The sequence below is a fragment of the Protopterus annectens genome, chromosome 6.part0 (genome assembly GCF_019279795.1).
Source record: "Protopterus annectens isolate FY-2018-M chromosome 6.part0, PAN1.0, whole genome shotgun sequence".
Classification (NCBI taxonomy): Eukaryota; Metazoa; Chordata; order Ceratodontiformes; family Protopteridae; genus Protopterus; species Protopterus annectens.
The window spans coordinates 284,689,444-284,708,822 of NC_056737.1; the positions used below are offsets into that span (position 1 = coordinate 284,689,444).

The window sequence follows — 19,379 nt, forward strand, 5'->3', positions numbered from 1 at the left end:
GCTATACTCTTGTGTTTAACACCTAATGGCGTGGCCTTAATATCCTGCTACAACATTAAGGGATAAGGCTACATTAAAGCATTCATACTATCTTGTTAGGTATTTTGTCACATGGCTTGCGACTATTTTGCTGAGGGCCATTTAGGTAGAGCTAACCAACTAAACAAAGCTTTATCAAAGTATGACATAACTTATGCAAGGAATCACTACCTCAGAGTAAAGTTTCTTGTCTTAGACAGGATTTTGTAGGTTAATAGGTGTGTACTAGGTTGATGACCTCTGTGGCTTTTTAAGCTAAGTCATGCATCCAAAATCTCTGACAAGTTATTTCACCCTTGGTAAATATAGGCAGGGGCTTGGGAGATTAAACATTTACAAGCAGGGTCTTGGAGATGAACCATTTACAGGCTGCCTGTGTCCATTAGAGACATAGGTGCCAAACCAGGGATAAATTTCCTGTCTCCCATCCAACTGTCCAAGCTACACTTGAATTTTGTTAGAGAAGAGCTTAGCTTTACATGAACAGGCAGTCTGTTCCAGAGAAAAGGAAGTCTCTGGTATATATTGGGATATATATATATATATATATATATATATATATATATATATATATATATATATATATACATATATACATATATATATACTTGTTTCTCCAGCATGTCCTATTTATATCACAGGCAAGGTTTAAGTTTGTTTCGTGGATTTGAAGGGGATCCATAAGAGTGGTGTCAGATAATGCCTTATAATCCAGTCATAGATGTCTCCTCACTCAACATCCTATAGGAGTGCAGGTTGTCTGCTATATTTGCCTTAGAATTCTATTCATACGAGTGAGGTCAGATAATCTCTCATAATCCGGTCATAGATGTCCCCTCAACATCCTATAGGAGTGCAGGGTGTCTCCTATATTTGCCCTAGAATTCTATTCATGTAGGTAGTCCTGATTACATGACTTTCACTGAAATGGTTACAGATGAACTGACTCAGGTCCTTCTTGATATACAATCATGAATGACTTCCAGCTTTCTTGATAATCTGTCACTGTTCCAAGAAATTGTGTACATATATGTGTGTTGGGGGGAGGTTGTAAACACTTAGGGGTATGACTAACAGGGAATCGAATAAGAGAATGAGATAAGGAGAGCGCGAGTGGTTTATATGAAAGTGCAGCTAAAGTGTTCCTGCATTTATGCATTTTTGAAGTATGTGTGCAAGTATGTAGAACATGTGCACATATATGTATATGTAGTATGTAGAACATGTGTACATATATGTATATGCACTGTCTAGAATGTGTACACATATATGTGCACGTGTACACTACTTCAGACTTCAAAGCAATGCTGTAGCAATAGACAACAGTTGCAAGCATAGTTGATAATGAGGCCAGAATTAACTTGCCATGTTCCCAGAGCAGCAGCATTTAAAAAAATAATATTCTGTACATGCTCTCATAGTTGTCTAGATCATGTTTAGATCAACAGGGATTGCCTTACACTTCTGTTAACAAAGGCAGTGAAATGATAGAAACAGCTTATCAATGAAAGTGAATGGGCCAAGAATGGAAATGCATACATGTCTGCATTCCTTTTAACAATGTGAATAGATGCAAGTGTTTTCATCCTTTGTGAGGACGAATTAAAGGTTGATATTTAACATTTGTTGGCATAATCGCTTAAATTCTCATGAAAATAGAGGGGCCGCTGACATTGCTAGCATCTGATATTAAAGATATAGATATCCTAGATTAAGGCATGTTATACATATTATACATGAAGTACTTATCTGTGTAATTCATGATTCTAAGTAGAGGCTGTGAGTTACCAGAGTGTTAGATTCTAACTGTGGTACATGTCCTTTAAAGTAAATGAGCATGGTAACCAATATAACACCCTCTCAACATGCTGCCATCTCAGTCTCCCTAATATTGAAAAACTACAGCAGAAGGGCCAATACTCCTAGATTTGTACTAAAAGGGAATTTGAATGGGAGTCTTAAATCAATTATCTACTAAATATCATGAGGGTTCTCAGCTTTTTTGTGAGATTTTGAATGGTGGAAAATAACAGTGGTCTTCAGAAAAAAAATCTGCCTACAATTATATTGTCTTTTTTGGCACAATTTAATTTTCATTTTCTTCTGGAGATGTCCTTTGGTAATCACTTTATAGGATTTTGTTTTTTAGAGGATATTCAAATGTATATTTTCAGTTTCACAAAAGGGAAACTTGTGCCTGCAGTTAATTTACCTCATATGAGTTTGGAAAGAATTGGTAATCTTGTACAGAGGTCAAGCTACATTTATGTATGACTAAGTAAAATTTTCCCAAATGTATGTTCTGTGTTTTGTCTAACAATGAAGGTTACCAAATCAATTAGTTCAGAGTTCCTTCTGGTTTGAAGCTGAATTTGTTTAGTCTTAAAGAGGGCGCTCAGGTTTGCATGGTATATAACATCAACTTGATTGGCTGCTTTCATTTTGCAATGACAAGAGCTGCTTTAGGTCACAAGACCAATGTTGTACCAAAACTGACAAATTAAAAAATACAAGTCATATAAACCCAGGTCATATACTGCTGAAAAGCAAACAGTGATATAGTACAACTGGAGACCTATTTTCACAAGTGTTTCTCCCATTCTGTGCATATGGCAAAAACTCTGTTGAAAATAGGTTTCCTATAAAATGTCATTTTAGTCATCTTAGAAACAACAGTAGCATAACCTTTTCACCTAGAGAAAAAAATAAAGACTAACAAACTAGGTACACAGAAATTCGATGATATCTGTTCTCTATTATAAATGCTTAACTCATGGCAAGCCTTAAGACACTTCTACATTCTGCTGAAAAAATAAAATGTAAATTGCAAGATATCACAGTTTTATTTTGCTGATAGCAATCATTTAAAATCAAAATGTATCTCACTTTTTAAAAACAACAGAAACAAAGAGACTGCAAGTCATTAGTAAAAGGGGCACAAGGCATCAAGAAAGTGATACATTTTGAAGCATCAGTGTTGAGATTACATGGCAGGACCTGCAGCTAATTTTGCATTGTGGTATGCTAAATGCAACACTGAGAACAAAATTAGTACAAGATACACTGCCAAATGAATCACATTTGATATCCCATGGGCAGATGTAAATTGTTATCGCATACCTTTATTGCAATTAAGAGCATTCCAGAATCACAGTCCTTAACCAGATTACTTTTAATGGTGAAATCATAAACAATTTCTCCTTTTCTCAAATAGAGACCATTAAATGGCTTATATTTAAAATTGTATTCAATGTTTTATAGTAAGATGTTTTATCTGAAAACATTAAAATTAAAATAGAGGCTATTTTTGAACAGTTTTGTCAAGTAACCCTCTCTTTAGCTCCATGGGATCTGATGCATTTTGGATTTAATATTTAAATATAATAAACATAAACTTTTTTTTTTGCAAATGAAAAATTAAAAGCAAGCAGGTGTAGAACTGACCTGACCTACCTGTACTTGGTTCACAGTCCTCTATATCTTCATCATCACTCGCACATTCCGCTGATGAAACAATGTCATCTGTTGTCTGAGTAACACAAAAGACAAGTAGGGAAAGGTGGTCACTTTCATTTTATATTGCCTTGCGTGGTTCTGATAGGGTGTTAGTTAAAATGTTATTACTCAACTTTAAAGTTGAGGATTAAAAACAAAAAAGCTTATTTGAACACATTTCAGTTAAAAATAATTACAAACACACCTTCCTTACCAAATGCATGTAACCATTACAGATTTAACATTAACCACTGTTCTTAAAAGAATCACTCTTCTGTTTCAAAGCAAATGAATGGGAACAAATACTTAAGTTGTAGCTGTAATTAAAATCATTTTTATTGCCATAAAGAAAAGTATTTCTGTACAATCCATACATATATACATGCCACATATTTAGAGGAAAACAAAAAACAAAAACAAAACAAACAAACAAAAAAAATATTCACTTATAATTTTGAACCTCTTGCTATGTTGAACAGACCTGTTCAAGCACAGTAAGGGAAAGACTGGATTTATTTTAATCAGATGGAGTTGATACTGTTGTTGATTCCAAAAGTGCCATTTTGGAATTGTATTTTGCAGCATTTTGAAATAATCACTGTCTGTAATTTTAGCAAACTGTAGAAAATTTTCTAAATATGACTTTTACAGACTTATGAAATTCAGATCAAAGGAAAGAAGCAAATTCCTAGGTTATGTAAGTAACAAATGTGAGTGCATAGGATTACTGGCTGCTCTTTTAGTTTTAAAATGGGTATCTCATATTGTTCCATATTACCAGTATACATTAGATTTTAACCAAAAGTAAATCGTTCAAACCTCAGTCTATTGTGATACAAAGGCTTGTGATGGAGTTTCTTATGGTGTCATTGTACTGATATAACTCATTTGCTTGGAACACAAGTGCACTGTACATCATATTCAGATGTAATGCACTGTTGACATACTGTGGTATTTTTTCATAGTGTGATGAGTTTGTGGCAAGCCTAAGTTATAGGGCCTGTCAGCATACTTGTCTGCAACTGTCCTGTGCTGAAATGCAGACGTACTTAATGTATTTAAGTTATTATATATATATATATATATATATATATATATATATATATATATATATATATATATATATATATATACATACATACACACACTCCCAGAGAAGGGGAGTAGTGGGGAAACATGCCTTTTTGCATAAATGTTGCACTCATACCACTGGCTTTGTTAATTTAAATTAATGTAGAATATCTATCTGTATACTTTCACTGGCATTTTTACTTTTATAATTTGTAGGTTTGGAATTTTATATTCTGTCATTTTACTATCAATTTGTGAACTAGGCAAGTGGTAGGAACAAATTTGTATTCAAGGGATCTGGTAGCTTTTATACCATCTTCCAACTGTAAGGGTAATAAACTATAGTGCTGAGCTCTGACCAAGATAAAAAGTAGTAGAAAACATGGACTAATCAGAATGCCCTGGTATGCTCGCCAATTCAGCCAGTATGTTATGTTTACTTGCAGCTGTGCTGCCAGAGGAGTTATTTACTAATTGGGTAGGCTGACAACATATTTCTCTGATGTTCTCAAGGGTTGCCAATTGTCAGGTATATCTCCTGAGGTTCCATTATTTTGGTTGACAGGGAGTTTGGTCAACATCTGTTTAATCAACCACATTTGATCGACTATACAGATAGTCAACAGATGTTTAAGATAGACAGTTGACAAATTGGTGAATATTTCTTTTTACTGGGGATTATGCAGTCTTGGAGTTAACATATATAAATACTAGGGAGTGTGGGGGATGTTGTTTATGTGTTTTTAAGTAATATTTGCATGTGTCATGAAGTAACCTCAGTGCATGTGTACTAGGAAGTCAATGCTTCCATTTTTGATGTAGATTGGTTTACTTTCAGGATGTTGACATTTGTGCTAGTCGACTGACTGAAGATAAATTCTTTCCTGATAGTGAGTGATTTAGAGTTTGCATCAGGAAATGTAATTTTAGTGAGTGCCTATACAGCACTTTGAGTCATCCTTTCTTCTTGTATATTTCTAAAATACATTTTCTCATAGTACATAGTAATTCACTTGGAAATAGCAGATAATTAATCCAATTAATCTAGCCTTCTTCATGTCTGCATTTCGTCAGAAGTATACACAGCTACAAAAAGTATGGACACTCCTTTTGTAATAGTACAATGGTGGGGTTGACTTTCAGTTGAGTTTGCTCTGTTCAGTAAAGCAAATTATACATTTTGACCACAACATTATACTGCAGATAAGAAAACGTCATATCCTGGAACAATATAAGCTATGCATCACTGGAAATGCTAAGCAAATATTTTATTTTCTTGCCTTGCTCACTACTCTAGCAGTCATTATCATCTCAATATGATTTTTCCAGAACTCAGGTTTATCACATATAATAGCTTCATCAAATATGCCATTTGTTTAACACTTAATCATATGCAACACATATTAACATCTGTAGTATGTTTATACATGGCTTTAATGTTTATTGTTACTTAAAGAAGCCACAGAAATGACATTTAAATATGACAGACAAGTGCATATTTACTTAGCAAAATGGATAGGGCAAGGGTTAGGGCAAATGGTTTGTATTTTGTCATATTTTTGCCTCTTTCAGAGGCAAGAGACCTGGCATACAATACGTGGTAAGCATATTACATACTTTTTTCCTTACTTACTCAAGACCACAGTGTAGTACAAAACATCTTAATTTTACTTTAATAATAGCATGTTCAAAATGTGTTTTTATTATGCATACCAATACATCCCAGAAAAAATTGTGATTTGATCATGATACAGAATATCTTTTATTGATCTTTAAAATGATTTCCACCATTACAGATTTTTACTGTTGGACAAACATCTGAATAGACCAGTTGATTTTTGCAATGTTGTAGTTGATCGGAACCTTGTACTTAGGATAAGATGCACTTTTTCTGCTTTAACAATAACAAAGCAGCCCTAGATGGAAAACATTTTACAATTACCTAGAAACATAACTGCTCCTTTGCTCAGAAAGCCGCTGTTCATATATTGATTAATAGAGACAATAATGGCAGAGAACAGTCATAGTATTATATTATGACTTTTTTTTGTCAGTAAAGTCTTTGCATGACATTTGCCTGAACTGGCATTTAATGAAAATGGCATATTTCTAGTGCATTTATTGAGAATAAATGGAGGTTCTTAATGTCTTCCTGAATCTGCAATTTCACACATTTGGACATCTTTACTGCATACGCAATGTTTCTGCTTTTCATAAATGTCACATTTCTATAGATGGCTGTTCAGTGTTTATATAACTTCTTATTGAAACATAATTTTCTACATGATGCAAAGATATCATTTAGTGATCTTTAAAAATTATTTCCCCAGATTGCAAACTTTCATTCTTCTGCAAAGCAGCTGCATAGAGTGAACTGCTTGATTTGCACAATACTGCAGTTAACTGAGGCTTATACTTCAGAATAAGATGCACAGTTTCTATTTGGACAGTAACAAAGCAGCCCTAAATAGAAATCAATTTGTGATGACCTAGGAAAATTAACTTTCTTTTGACAAAATCAGATTCTTTATTAGAAAAACTGAAAAGAAAAAACCTGGTGGCAAAATTATGGAGGACTCTGAAACTGACATAACTGAGTACTGTTAGATACCTTAGGAGTGTTGTGCAAAGCTTAATTAATGAATCCACAATGCAGGTTAAAATTACAGCGAATAGAAAAGTACATGCTGTAATCTATATGGCTGCTTATTACATGTAGATAACCAACAGGAGGATGAAAATTGCATAAAATCCAGAAATATTAATAATATTAGGTATTTCATAGAACAGATAATGCCTGCAAAAATAGTTTTTACTGTTATGCCCCAGACTGTATCTTAGAAACTTAATCATACACCATTTATCATCAACTGAACTGACTCTTGTAGAAGTTCCTAGGATGCAATAAATAGCGAATCTGCTTAGGAGCCTCATGCTCTGTGGTAATTGCAATACCACTGATTGTTTCTATTTACACCCTCAAAGCACTGATTTACTGTCTTCACCAGTCAAGTCGCAATTTTCTGTGCTCCTTGTTGCTTAACAGAGTTCAGCCTCAAACCTTTCACTTCTTTTTTGTGCTTACATGTTTTTTTATTGATTTTACATAATGAATATAATTTCATAACTTTGCAATTTTGTTTGTTTGTGTCTTGTGGCTTTTCCCGGTTAGGGGTCGCCACAGCAGAACTCCAGTCCGTTAATGATTGGCAGTTGATTTTTACGTACAGGCTTGCCAAGCCTGACGTACAACCTTCAACGAAGGTACGCCCATTCATGCATGTCTCCACACAGAAGACGCTCTAGCTGAGAATCGAACTGGACAGAGTCTTACTGTGAGGCGACAACACTACCGCAGCACCACCACCGCGGTTAACTTTGCAATATAAAACATAATTTACACAGGTTAACAACTATATACAGTCAACTACTATAAAATCTAAACAAACTATTTACAAAAGTGTCTAAATATAAACGATATTACACATTTTTACATTTAAATCTTCATTTCATGAGGTATGTAACCATGTGATTTTCCTAGGACTCTAACCTTTGCACTCTAGTAACAGTTCCCTGTCCACAAGTCATAGGATCATAGGAGATTATGTGGCTAGCTACCCGGAGGTCATTTTAAGCCTAGCTGTTTCAACCCAATGTAATACTAGTCAATACCCAAGATTGCATTTAGTGATGAGGAGGTTTGTGGGCACTGTCCTAATAAGAATTTATGGTGCTCCATCCGCTTATCCAGATTCCTCTTGAACAGTGTCATAGAGGTACTTCATTTCACATGAATTGGTAGCCTGTTCCAAACATGTGGCACTCACTGGGACATAAATCTGTCCTTCCAGCATGTCCTATTTAAGTTGCAGGAAACACTAGAGGCCAGCATAAGTAGTTCCACATCTTTTATTCGAAAAATACTGAAATACTGCAAAAGGACATGATAATGTCCAAATACCAACAGTCAAACTAGTTTCAGCTACTGCCTTCTTCAGTGAGAGAAAATAAAGAAATAGTTATTAGAACCAGCAAATCAGTAATCTTTATATATTCTTCACCCAGCCAATAGCAATGGAAGGTATAGTCCATACCTTCTGAATAATTCATTAGTTGACAACCAGGCTGCAGTGAACAAAGATAATCATTTGATATTTGGTATATACCATAAATTATATGCATTATAATATCATAATTATAACATCATAATACTGTGTTTTGAAGGCGTTACAAGTGCTATTCTGATGTTATTATTTTGAACCTACTGTGTTTATCATTTTTGATCATCAATATTGGGTTTTTGACTTTAGATTTATGAACATATAGTAGGACTATGAATATGTGATCTTTGATAATATCATAACAGTGTATCACCTAAGTTAATTTGCATAAGTGGTGAAAAGATTTTTTCTTACTGAAGGATCACTAATTTATAACACTTCTAATAATAGAATAGAACAATTGTAGAATGTGTTATTAGTGTTATTGAATGTACAAGTGCCTCATTACTATACTCTGCTTCCCTGAATACTATTATGGAGATAGGAATGTCTAGCCATTGTATACATATATTATATTAGTCTACTTAACAATTCTGGTTTGATTTGTCCTATGTATTATTTATAGATACTATTCTACATTTATTGTGTGGTATGGATTGGTCACTTTTTCTGGCCCTGCCCCTGGTCTTTCCATTGAGATTTATTGAGGAACTCTTCATTTGAACTATTGTGACATTGGTTTTTGGACAACCTATACAAAATTCAATTATGGATTTGTTGTGTGCTGATAGGAAGATAATATTGGTGTGTTTGGATTAGACCATCCCAAGCAACAACCAAAGTCAACCAAATTGTAATATTTCTGATGGTTAGAAAGGCCTTAAAGGGCTGAGAGCTAATATATGGCACCTCAGGCTTTGACCAATAGTCAGCAGATCTGAACAGAGGCTGACTGATGAATGGGAACAGGCATTGCAAAATGGCTCTATGATTTTTGTCAAAATCTTAGCCTCTTATAATGAAAGGATCATTGAGTTATGTGTATCCGAAGTCAAGGATTTGAGTACTGAGTGCAATAAATTCCAGTCCAGTACCAATTATCATGACTTAGTTGATAGGTTGTCCAAAGAACTAACCACATATGACAAAATGATAAGGGATAGGGAAGTTAAAAAATTCAATAGGGATGTCATGGACTACAGTAAGGGATACCCATTTCAAATACAGAGGACTGTGAGATTTCAGGGCTCTGTCGACCAAGGTCCATACTTAAACATAGGGACAAATCTTATACCAGTACATCAGCTCACCACTAAAAAAAAATAAATACCACTATCCAGGCAGGAAATATACGGAATCAATGACAGGACTAATTCAGTCCTTACTGAAACAGTAACAACGAAATTTGATAATGTGCTAAATTTATCAGATTCTGTACTGACTGATGTTGACCAATACAAAATACTTAATAAAGGATTGGGTTTTCTACCTAGTTTTTTCTCTGATCAATATCAAATTGCATTGGATGTGTTGGATTATTTTCGACGACTTAACCTCAAAATATTTTTTTCAGAACAGGATATATCAAATACTCAAAGATCTGCTGGATTTACATTTCATAAATCTACTTTTCAACCACCCATGAATAAAAATGTTGCCATCTTTCAACAGGCAGTACTCAAGATTCCCCATTTGGAATGTCACATTTCACAAGACAATATTAACTCATCTGAGAAGAGGGCACTTACTGAACTTAGGCAAAATCACAACATTGCTATTATGTCCAAGAGGGACTCAGACAACTATCTGACTCCAAATGTTACATGTACATGGAGATTGATGCATTTCTTGACTCAGCAGTGGAAGAAGGTATTATTCCCATTAAAACAGCACAACACCTCAAAGTTGATACATAAAAACATCTTAACCCACTCCTGGGACATGTAAGGGCAAGAATACAGGATACAATGGTTGATGTGCACACTTGATGTCAAGTCTGAACAAGGTTGAACTGTATCCATTGCTTATCTGTATATATGCAGATCTTTTCATGGCCTATCTTGAGGAATGCCTTATCTATAATCCATCTTGATGATTGTTGGATGGTGTGGCATGCAGATTCAACATATCTCATTGAATTTGTGGAATATCTTAACAGCAATATATGGGGTATTGAGTTCTCTATCACTTCTCATACTGATCAAATTGATTTTTGGATGTTACTACCATAAACTAAGTACTAAGATTCATCGAAATATCCACAATTCAATTCATTACTTCATGCATCTAGTATGCATCCACGCCACACCATCCGCAATATCCCAAAATCTCAATATTTGAGAATGAAACAGATCAATTCTTCAAATATTGATTTGCAGGGACAGATAAACAAGACAGGAAAAACCACCAGGTGGTTAGGAATGTTCTGAATGACAATTGAACATTTTTTGTTAGCTAATGACTATTTTCGTAGTATCCTGGGTAACCAATGTCAACTATCATATAGGAGGGATCATTATTTTCACATTACAAACAGAGAGAGAGTGGAGGGGCAAAATACAAACAATTGACTATAATAGGGGATGAACTCTTGGGAACTTTCCCCACTGCACTGTGTAGTCAAGTGAACAAGCTTAAACAATTTACCAGTTCTAACACAAGCAAAGTTTATGATGTCAGGATATTTGGTAATGTCAAGCAGCTGGGTTATATATATAGCAACACATGTGTCGGTGTTCTGCTTATGTGGGCAAAACCTCCACGATCACTAAGAATAAGAATAGGCTCTTTATCAACATACCATTAAACACCCTACGGCAAAATTTATGTTTACAGTTATTGATAAAATTGCAGACAACAGGCACAATCAACAAGGATGGCAAAGTATATATTTCCACCAGGTCTCAATGACCATTTATGATGAGTATATTCCTTTATTTACTTATTTATTAATATAAGACTAGAGAACTCTAACATAGTGTTGATTTAGCAAATAATGTATATACTATAATATATACAGCATTGTTGTTATGGTTCAATTGTGTATGTTAATATGGATCATTCACTCATTTACTACTGGTTTTTGCCATATTAATGCATATAATTTATGATATATACCAAATATCAAATGATTATCAAGGACATCCCAAAATATGTCTTCATTCACTTTTTGTTCACTGCAGCCTGGTTGTCAACTAATGAATTATTCAGAAGGTATGGACTATACCTTCCATTGCTATTGGCTGGGTGAAGAATATATAAAGATTACTGGTTTTCTGGTTCTAATAACTATTTCTTTATTTTCTCTCACTGAAGAAGGCAGTAGCCAAAATTAATTTGAGTGTTGGTATTTGGACATTATCATGTCCTTTTGCAGTATTTCAGTATTTTTCAAATAAAAGATGTGGAACTACTTATGCTGGCCTCTAGTGTTTCTTGTGGATTGGTTTGGCTGAGCATGCTGTACGTGCGAGGTGTGCTGTTTGGATTCTATTTAAGTTGCAGGCCATATTTAAGTCTCTAGAATGCGTAGCTCTAGATCCATTTGATTTACGGATATGCAGTAAATTCTTTAGGTTTGGGTCCTGGGTTGCTCTGAATGCCAGGCATAACTCTCCCCTAAGAAGTCTGTATGATACGGAGTATAGTGACAGGGACTTTAGTCAGTCCATGTAAGGCATATACTGGAGGCCCTTGATCTTCTTTGTTAGAAACCTCTGAGCTCTCTCTATTTGCTGCAGGTGCTTAGTATGGTACATACCAAATGGGGCATTATACTCAATTATGGGATAGATAAGTGCCAAGTACAGGGAGGTTATAACTTCTTTTGCTCTTGAGGTGATGCCTTTTCTAATCAAGTGAGCTATGTAGAAAGCTTTCCTTACAATGGTAGCCACGTGGTGGTTGAAGTTAAGGTCATGGTCAACTTGTGATTCCAGGTTCCTTACCACTTCCTGGGTACTTAGGGTATTGTTATTGATTTGACAGTGTTAAGGAACATTGTTTGTGCTGAAGGGAAGGATGAATCTTTTTGCATTCAGTTTGAGACCGTGACTAATACACCAGTCGTTGGTCTGTGTGAGACCCTCCTGGAATATGCTGCCATTATTTAGGGATTCAATGATTGAACCTAGTTTGCAGTCATCTGCAGACTTGGTCAGCCACAACCCTTTAGTTTTGACCTGAACTTTTGAGAAGTATATACCAAACCATAGAGGACCCAGCACTCACCCCTGTGAAACCCTGTTGGTAAAAGGTCTGCTGGTTGATGTGGAGTCACCCACTTTGATAGTGTTTGTCTTGTTTGTGATCCAGTTGGCAACCCATATCACAACAAAAGGGTTTGCATTCAGTTTGCTAAGTTTATTGGTAATACCTGCATGTGGGATTGTGTTGAAAGCCTTTGTCAAGTCAAGGTATGCTGTCTACACAGATGTGCTCTTATCAATGGCCCTGGTCATACTTTCAATGAAATCCACCAGATTTAACAGGCAAGATCTGCCCTTCATGAAGCTGAATTGGGTAGGATCCATGGTTTAGAGGTCACCTATGCCTTTATTTAGGAGGTCCATATAAAGATCTGCTACACTTGTCTTCATAGGAGCAAGGATAGTTTCAAAACTGCCTTGAAAAGTATGTACATTGCATCATATGCAGCAAGCTCTTTCACGTGTGCGGTTACAGTGCACATTTAGCAGCAGGAATTACTCCAGGGTAATGTAGTGACTAAATAATAAAGATCTCTCTTTCACAAATCTGTGGTCGGGGGCTTAAGCCTACCTTCTGTTCAGTCTCTTTGTGAAGTTTGTGTGTTTTTACTCTGTCAGCATGCATTTTCTGTCTGGACCATAGTATCATCCCACATCTGAAAATCATCTGACTTGACTGGTAAACATTTCACATATATTTCATTTACTTTTATACTTGTATCTTGAGTCATGGTTGGGAAGGGTCAATTCACTTCTCCCTTTCAACAAATGAATAAATTAAACAAACTAACACAATTTCTTATCACAGGGCATGCAAACGACATCACATTCTACCGACCCAAGCATGCCTTAAGACTGTGTTAGCAGCATAGCTCAGCGCGCGTTATGTTACATACTCAACAGCCACAAGAGATTTTATTATGCCAACCTGACTGTGCATGCCATTAGTAAATTACTCTGTCTCCATGGCAACATTGTTAAGCTGTAAGGGAGCTAAGTAACAATGAGCAGAACATCCCCAATATTGTAATTTACAGTAATTTCTTGGAACACCGTTCTGTGTAATAAAGAAATGAATCCTTACTGCATAATGCCTCCTTCTCTTTTATAACAATAAATGTACTACCCATCTCCCACTTCCTAGTCTAACTGAATTATACTATTGGTCCTAGGCAGAACCAATCTGGTGCACCACACCTAAACACGGTATACTAATGTGATTCATAAAACTTCTGCTTATACTAAATAACATTTAAATGCTGTCCGGTCTTCATGGTGTAAGGACATATTGTAAAAGCCATGCACACGTGTACAGACTGGCAGAGGCAGGACAACTAGATACATTTCAACAGAAGGTGGGGCTAGGTAACAGAAGCACGCAGTGGTACATACAGTAACCCTCCATGTCCACCCAGCAGTATAATAAGAGAAATAAGGGTCCTACACCTCATCAGAGAAAGGACCAAGAGATGCCCATTACCATATTGCTGAGATCTATCCCACATCAATGACTCATGCTCATCACAGAAAGGACCAAGGGGTACTCAGGACCATATTGCTGACATCTGTGCCTCATCTACGGCCCATGGTGCTGAGCATTCCTGAGCAGCTCTTGTTAATACCAAACAGGTACAGATGGGTGAAGCCCTATTGACAGATGTCTGTTCACATTCTGCATACTGTTTTTAACTACTTTACACAGCTCTATATAAATAAACTTCCCTGTTTTGTATAGCTTGACTTTGACAGAGATCTTACTGCGATGGAGTTATATCAGGCAGCCTGGTGTAGGAGTTATAGTCTGCCCTAAATAAGTAGTCTTTTTTCACTCTGATAAATAATTAGATATTAATAAGCACATGCTACATACTAGCTGTGGAAGTCTAAACCAGTTGCTAATATACTAATATCTTTGTCTTACTTTCATTTGAACATAAGCTAAGCCATATTATAGGGCTGTATTACCTGATTTTAGCCAGTCTTAGGAAACATCTGTTTTACTGTCTTCATAATCCTTTGATGGTCTTACTTTTTCGGATAGGTGACTGCAATTAGAGAGAAGTACACAACTAACAGAAACAGTTTTTGTGCAAAACGTAAAAGAGGTATAACCCCCTGCACTGGGAGATGGTGATTATCTATAAGGTTGGAAGCTTCAGAAGAAGCAATACCAACAATAAGGGGGGAGTGCTGTATTTCTGAGTGTGCCATCCTTCAGATGAGACATTAAACTAAGGAATCATTTGCTGGATTTGGTGGTAACTTAGATGGATGTAAAAGAACCCACAACACCTATCAAAATGAGTAGGGGAAGTTCGCCAATGCCCTGACCAAATTTTCCTCAATAGTATAAATATCTCCTCGAGTCTTCCCCTATAAAGAGGTTACTAGCTTAGGTGAACTAACCCAATCAGCAAATGAATCAATAAAAACAAATAAATAAAACTTTATGCAACTCACTTAAAATATTGTGTTCTTCTTTTTTTGTTGTATGTACGCAACAAGATCGTAGCTGAAAAACAATCTTTTGTCCATCCTACCTACCTTAAATAAATGTGTATATAAAAATGCATGCATCTGAAACCACACGCACACAACATACACACACAGACACACACACACGCACACACACGCACACATACACACACACACACACACACACACACACACACACACACACACACACACACACACACACACACACACACACACACACATATATACACACACACACACACACACACACACACATATACACACACACACACACACACATATATACACACACACTCACACACTCACACACACACACACACACACACACACACACACACACACACACACACACACACACACACACACACATTAATTAATTAGAGGATCTAGGCTTAATGCATTTTTTTCTTTGTGTAACTCCATGAAACATAAACTTGGTATCACTTAAGAAGATACTACAAAATTAGCTTAGTGTCTTCACCTTCGTTTTGAGTCGTTTGGTCTTCTCTTTTATATGTGGTCTTGTAAACTCCTAAATAAGCTTTGCAGACCTGGAATGTTGCCCCTGACAGAGGCAATCTTGTTGCTAATGCACACAAATGCAGTCACTGATATTAGCTCTACAGCACGTTGTATTTGTTGGTCTGCAGCGTGGATGAGGGGCATCGCCATGTTAATCATCTCTACCTCTATGCTTATATCATATCCTCTCCTTACCCCAGTTTTCATTAAATTGTATTGTTCCAAGTCCCACTGGTTATACACTGGTCTTTCTTCTGTGCTCTAAAACACTGAGCTCCATATCAAGATGACAGGAAGCTACTTTAACCACTCATCTTCCTTTAACAGAACACTCTAGAAATTCTAAACATTCCTTTCATTTTAGGACTAACAATCCAGTCACACTTAATCACAGATAGTACTCTGATGCTGCAATGAATTGCTTCCTTCAGCAATAAGCCATTTAATTATTTCATAGACTTTGCTTGTTTCTCCTTATTTATGTCCACCCCCTCCCCCACCATCAATGATATTCTTTCCTGGAGCATATCAATGACTTTTCTAGGACAATCAAGCTGACTACATGCCTTAAATGTGACATACAGTGCACATTTTTAAATTTACCCTTATTCATTTTGTCCTATAGTACACCTTCTGCTAATACAATTCAGCAGTGTTTCCATTTCTGCAGCTACTGTCACCTTGTAACTGCTTGCTGATCTGTTACTCTAGGTCATGACATTTAATCATGACAAGCTAGCACCACTTTATACCATTCACAACACATGCTTCTTCCTTTGCCTCAGTACTGAAACAATTGGTATCTTCCTGTGTTCCCCCTGTTATGTTTCCTTGACATATCCATGTAGGTACTGTCAAAAAGTAACTCAACTACCTGGTATAATCAGTCATGAAAAATGAATTAAGTAAATACATTTAGATCATAGAAGAGAGCTGTAGGGATCCGTCTTCCCCTCCTTCTGCCAAGTATAACCGTATTTCCAATAATGATGGTTCATAATCCTGACATCCAGAGCTGGCGATTGCTAGGAAGCTGTTGACGACTCCATATCTGGCCTGTGTTTAATGCTAGAATATGCAGCTTTTTGGATGACAATAACCAATGTAACCGTGAAGGAGCAGGACATTATACTACCAAGGAAAGACACTGTCCTTTGTCACTAGAGTAAAGTAAAGCTTGGAAGGAGCACAATTCATCATTACATGACTGACCACAAGCAGGAAATGATTCATATAGTTTTATTAGCTGAATTATTTTAATCGTAAGGAAGTCTGTAATTGGTTGGATGTAAGAATTTTCCTTTTGGTGCTTCAATTAACATATCATGTTTGGTGTTAGATTGGTTTTACCCACCCCACCATTGATATTCATATGTTGTTATGAAAATGTTTAAGCTAATCTACACGTCTAAATTACAATCAAACATAATTAGCCCAGTATGTAACACATTAAAATTTGTACACGTATTTACATCAATATTCTCATAATTAACCAACTGCTACAGCTTTAGAGAATCATGTGCAGATATGTGAGTCTGTTGAGCATGTTCTAGTTTTAAATAATTTAGTTATATGGTCATAACCCCTCAAGTATCACTTACATTTTTGCTGCCTTTCCAGAGTAACAGTATTACTTTGTACAATTTATGTTGCTTGTACCACTTAACTGTACCTAAACAAGGATATTAAAAGTCTAAAAGACAATAGAAAGACACAGTCTCCATAAGGTGCAAAAGTAGGGGGGTCACACTCAGCCTTCTGTCAGAATTTGACTGAAAAGTCTATGGATCGGACCAACTCTCTTTGGCCATTCCTCCAGCCTAAATGCTATAGTCGCTGCAAAATAAGCTTTATACTGCTATGCACATAGCTTTGTAACTACTAAGTTAGTTGCCTTTGTAGTTCATTTTAAGTCTAGTCAGTTTCCCTTTTGGTGCTAGAATCAACCTATCCCTTGGTCAATAATTATGCCATATTCCTAATGAGAATAACTGGGATCATACCATAGATAATTTGAGGGAAACCATGATTGGGATAAAGCATTTAGGAGCTACCTCTATTCATTAGAGTACAGGGGGCTGTTCTGGAGTAACTTTTCTATTACTCATCTATAGATCCAAGTTGCACTTGCATATGGACAGGAATGAGTTTTGTTTTACATGGGTGCAGAGTCTATTCCAGAGAAGTGGTGCTCCCTTTGAGATATATCTGTCCCTCTAAACTATTCTGCTGATGTTACAGGAGAGGTTTAGATCCCTGGACTGGGTATTTCTGATGCCATTTGAGTTGCTGATGTACAGCAGGTGTGTCACTATTGCTTCAGAGGATGTCCTGTATGCCAGACACAGGTCACCTCTTCACATTCTGTAGGATACTGAGTATAATGACAGTGCTTTGATGTGGTCAATGTAGAACACAGTGTTAAGGCCTTGTATCTTTTTAATAAGACATACAGCATACATTCTGGTAATAATGGAGAACATTTGAATCTATGTAAGTACACATTCAGTGTAGGGAATTATGCTAGCCATTGTTTGGCTTGAGGCGGGGTCAATTACCACCAATAACACATTCTAGAGGCATGGTTATTACATTTCTTTTTTTGCGATAACAGATATACATCGGTGCTGAAACCTCACCCCCCTACCTCTTGCCAGATTAAAATGCTGAATGTAAAATGTTGTTTATATATCCTTCCATCCCACTTATCTGCAGATACTGCAGCTTCAGTGATTTGGCTGTCACCTACGGAGGTGCAACATGGACGGACACGTTTCTCTTTTGATATAGTCGCATAATCTAGAAATGTGTATTACAGTTACGGGAGCATTGATGGACTGCAATTGTTTAAAATGAAAAACTGGCTTAATGGAACAAGAGAAGGAGGAGGATGAATACGTTGTTGGAGGTATAAGAGAAGTGCAGTTGCTCCACAGTTTATTGTTTTAAGTCTGTGTGAAGAGCATGGGATTGAGAAGATTACAATGACAGGACTAGCAGTATGCTCAGATGTTTGTCATATTATGGAGCAATAACCCCTCCATAAATATACTGAGAAAGGAACTGGTACAAAGGATGCATAATGCTGTTATCTGTGAACGGTGCATAGGATCAGATGTCCAAAAACTTGAGAAATACTAATTGAATTCTGCCTGCCCAGAGATGCTATTACTCCTATGGTAAAGTCTGTCAATATGCTGGCCCCATCTTCCCTTTGAAGGGTTATAATAGTAATGACTTTAAGGCAGAAAGCAGTAACTCTCTTAGAGATTATAATGCATGTGTTCCAGCTCCATGTTCTCCTGAGGTTTAAATCATCTAATAAATGACGGCAAATTCCAGGAATTTCAGCATAAAGACACAGTGTCTCAGAATGACAAAGTTGTTGTATCTGTTTTGGGGAGGGGGGTAGAGAAAACAATGCTCCTTCTCTCTTCAGAAGCACTCAGAATATTATGACAGCAGCTCTCAAACTATGCTACCAACATAAATTTCTGACAGCTAGGCAAAATCAATGTCGTGTTCCAGTATTCTCCCTTACTGCCCA

General features: G+C 36.3%; 1 protein-coding gene across 6 annotated transcripts in view; it reads right to left on the reverse strand.

Moving 5' to 3' along the window:
• The window catches only part of LOC122804267 (neurexin-3-beta-like), a 1,298,689-nt gene that overhangs the window by 176,348 nt on the left and 1,102,962 nt on the right, over positions 1 to 19,379 (reverse strand). For 3 of the 6 annotated variants that reach the window (XM_044074044.1, XM_044074042.1, XM_044074040.1), the window contains exon 6: positions 3,493 to 3,568. In XM_044074044.1, coding sequence (XP_043929979.1) covers positions 3,493 to 3,568 — 76 coding nt within the window. Of the gene's footprint in view, positions 1 to 3,483; positions 3,569 to 19,379 lie in introns of all 6 variants that reach the window. The other 3 variants (XM_044074043.1, XM_044074041.1, XM_044074039.1) reach the window with 1 other exon arrangement.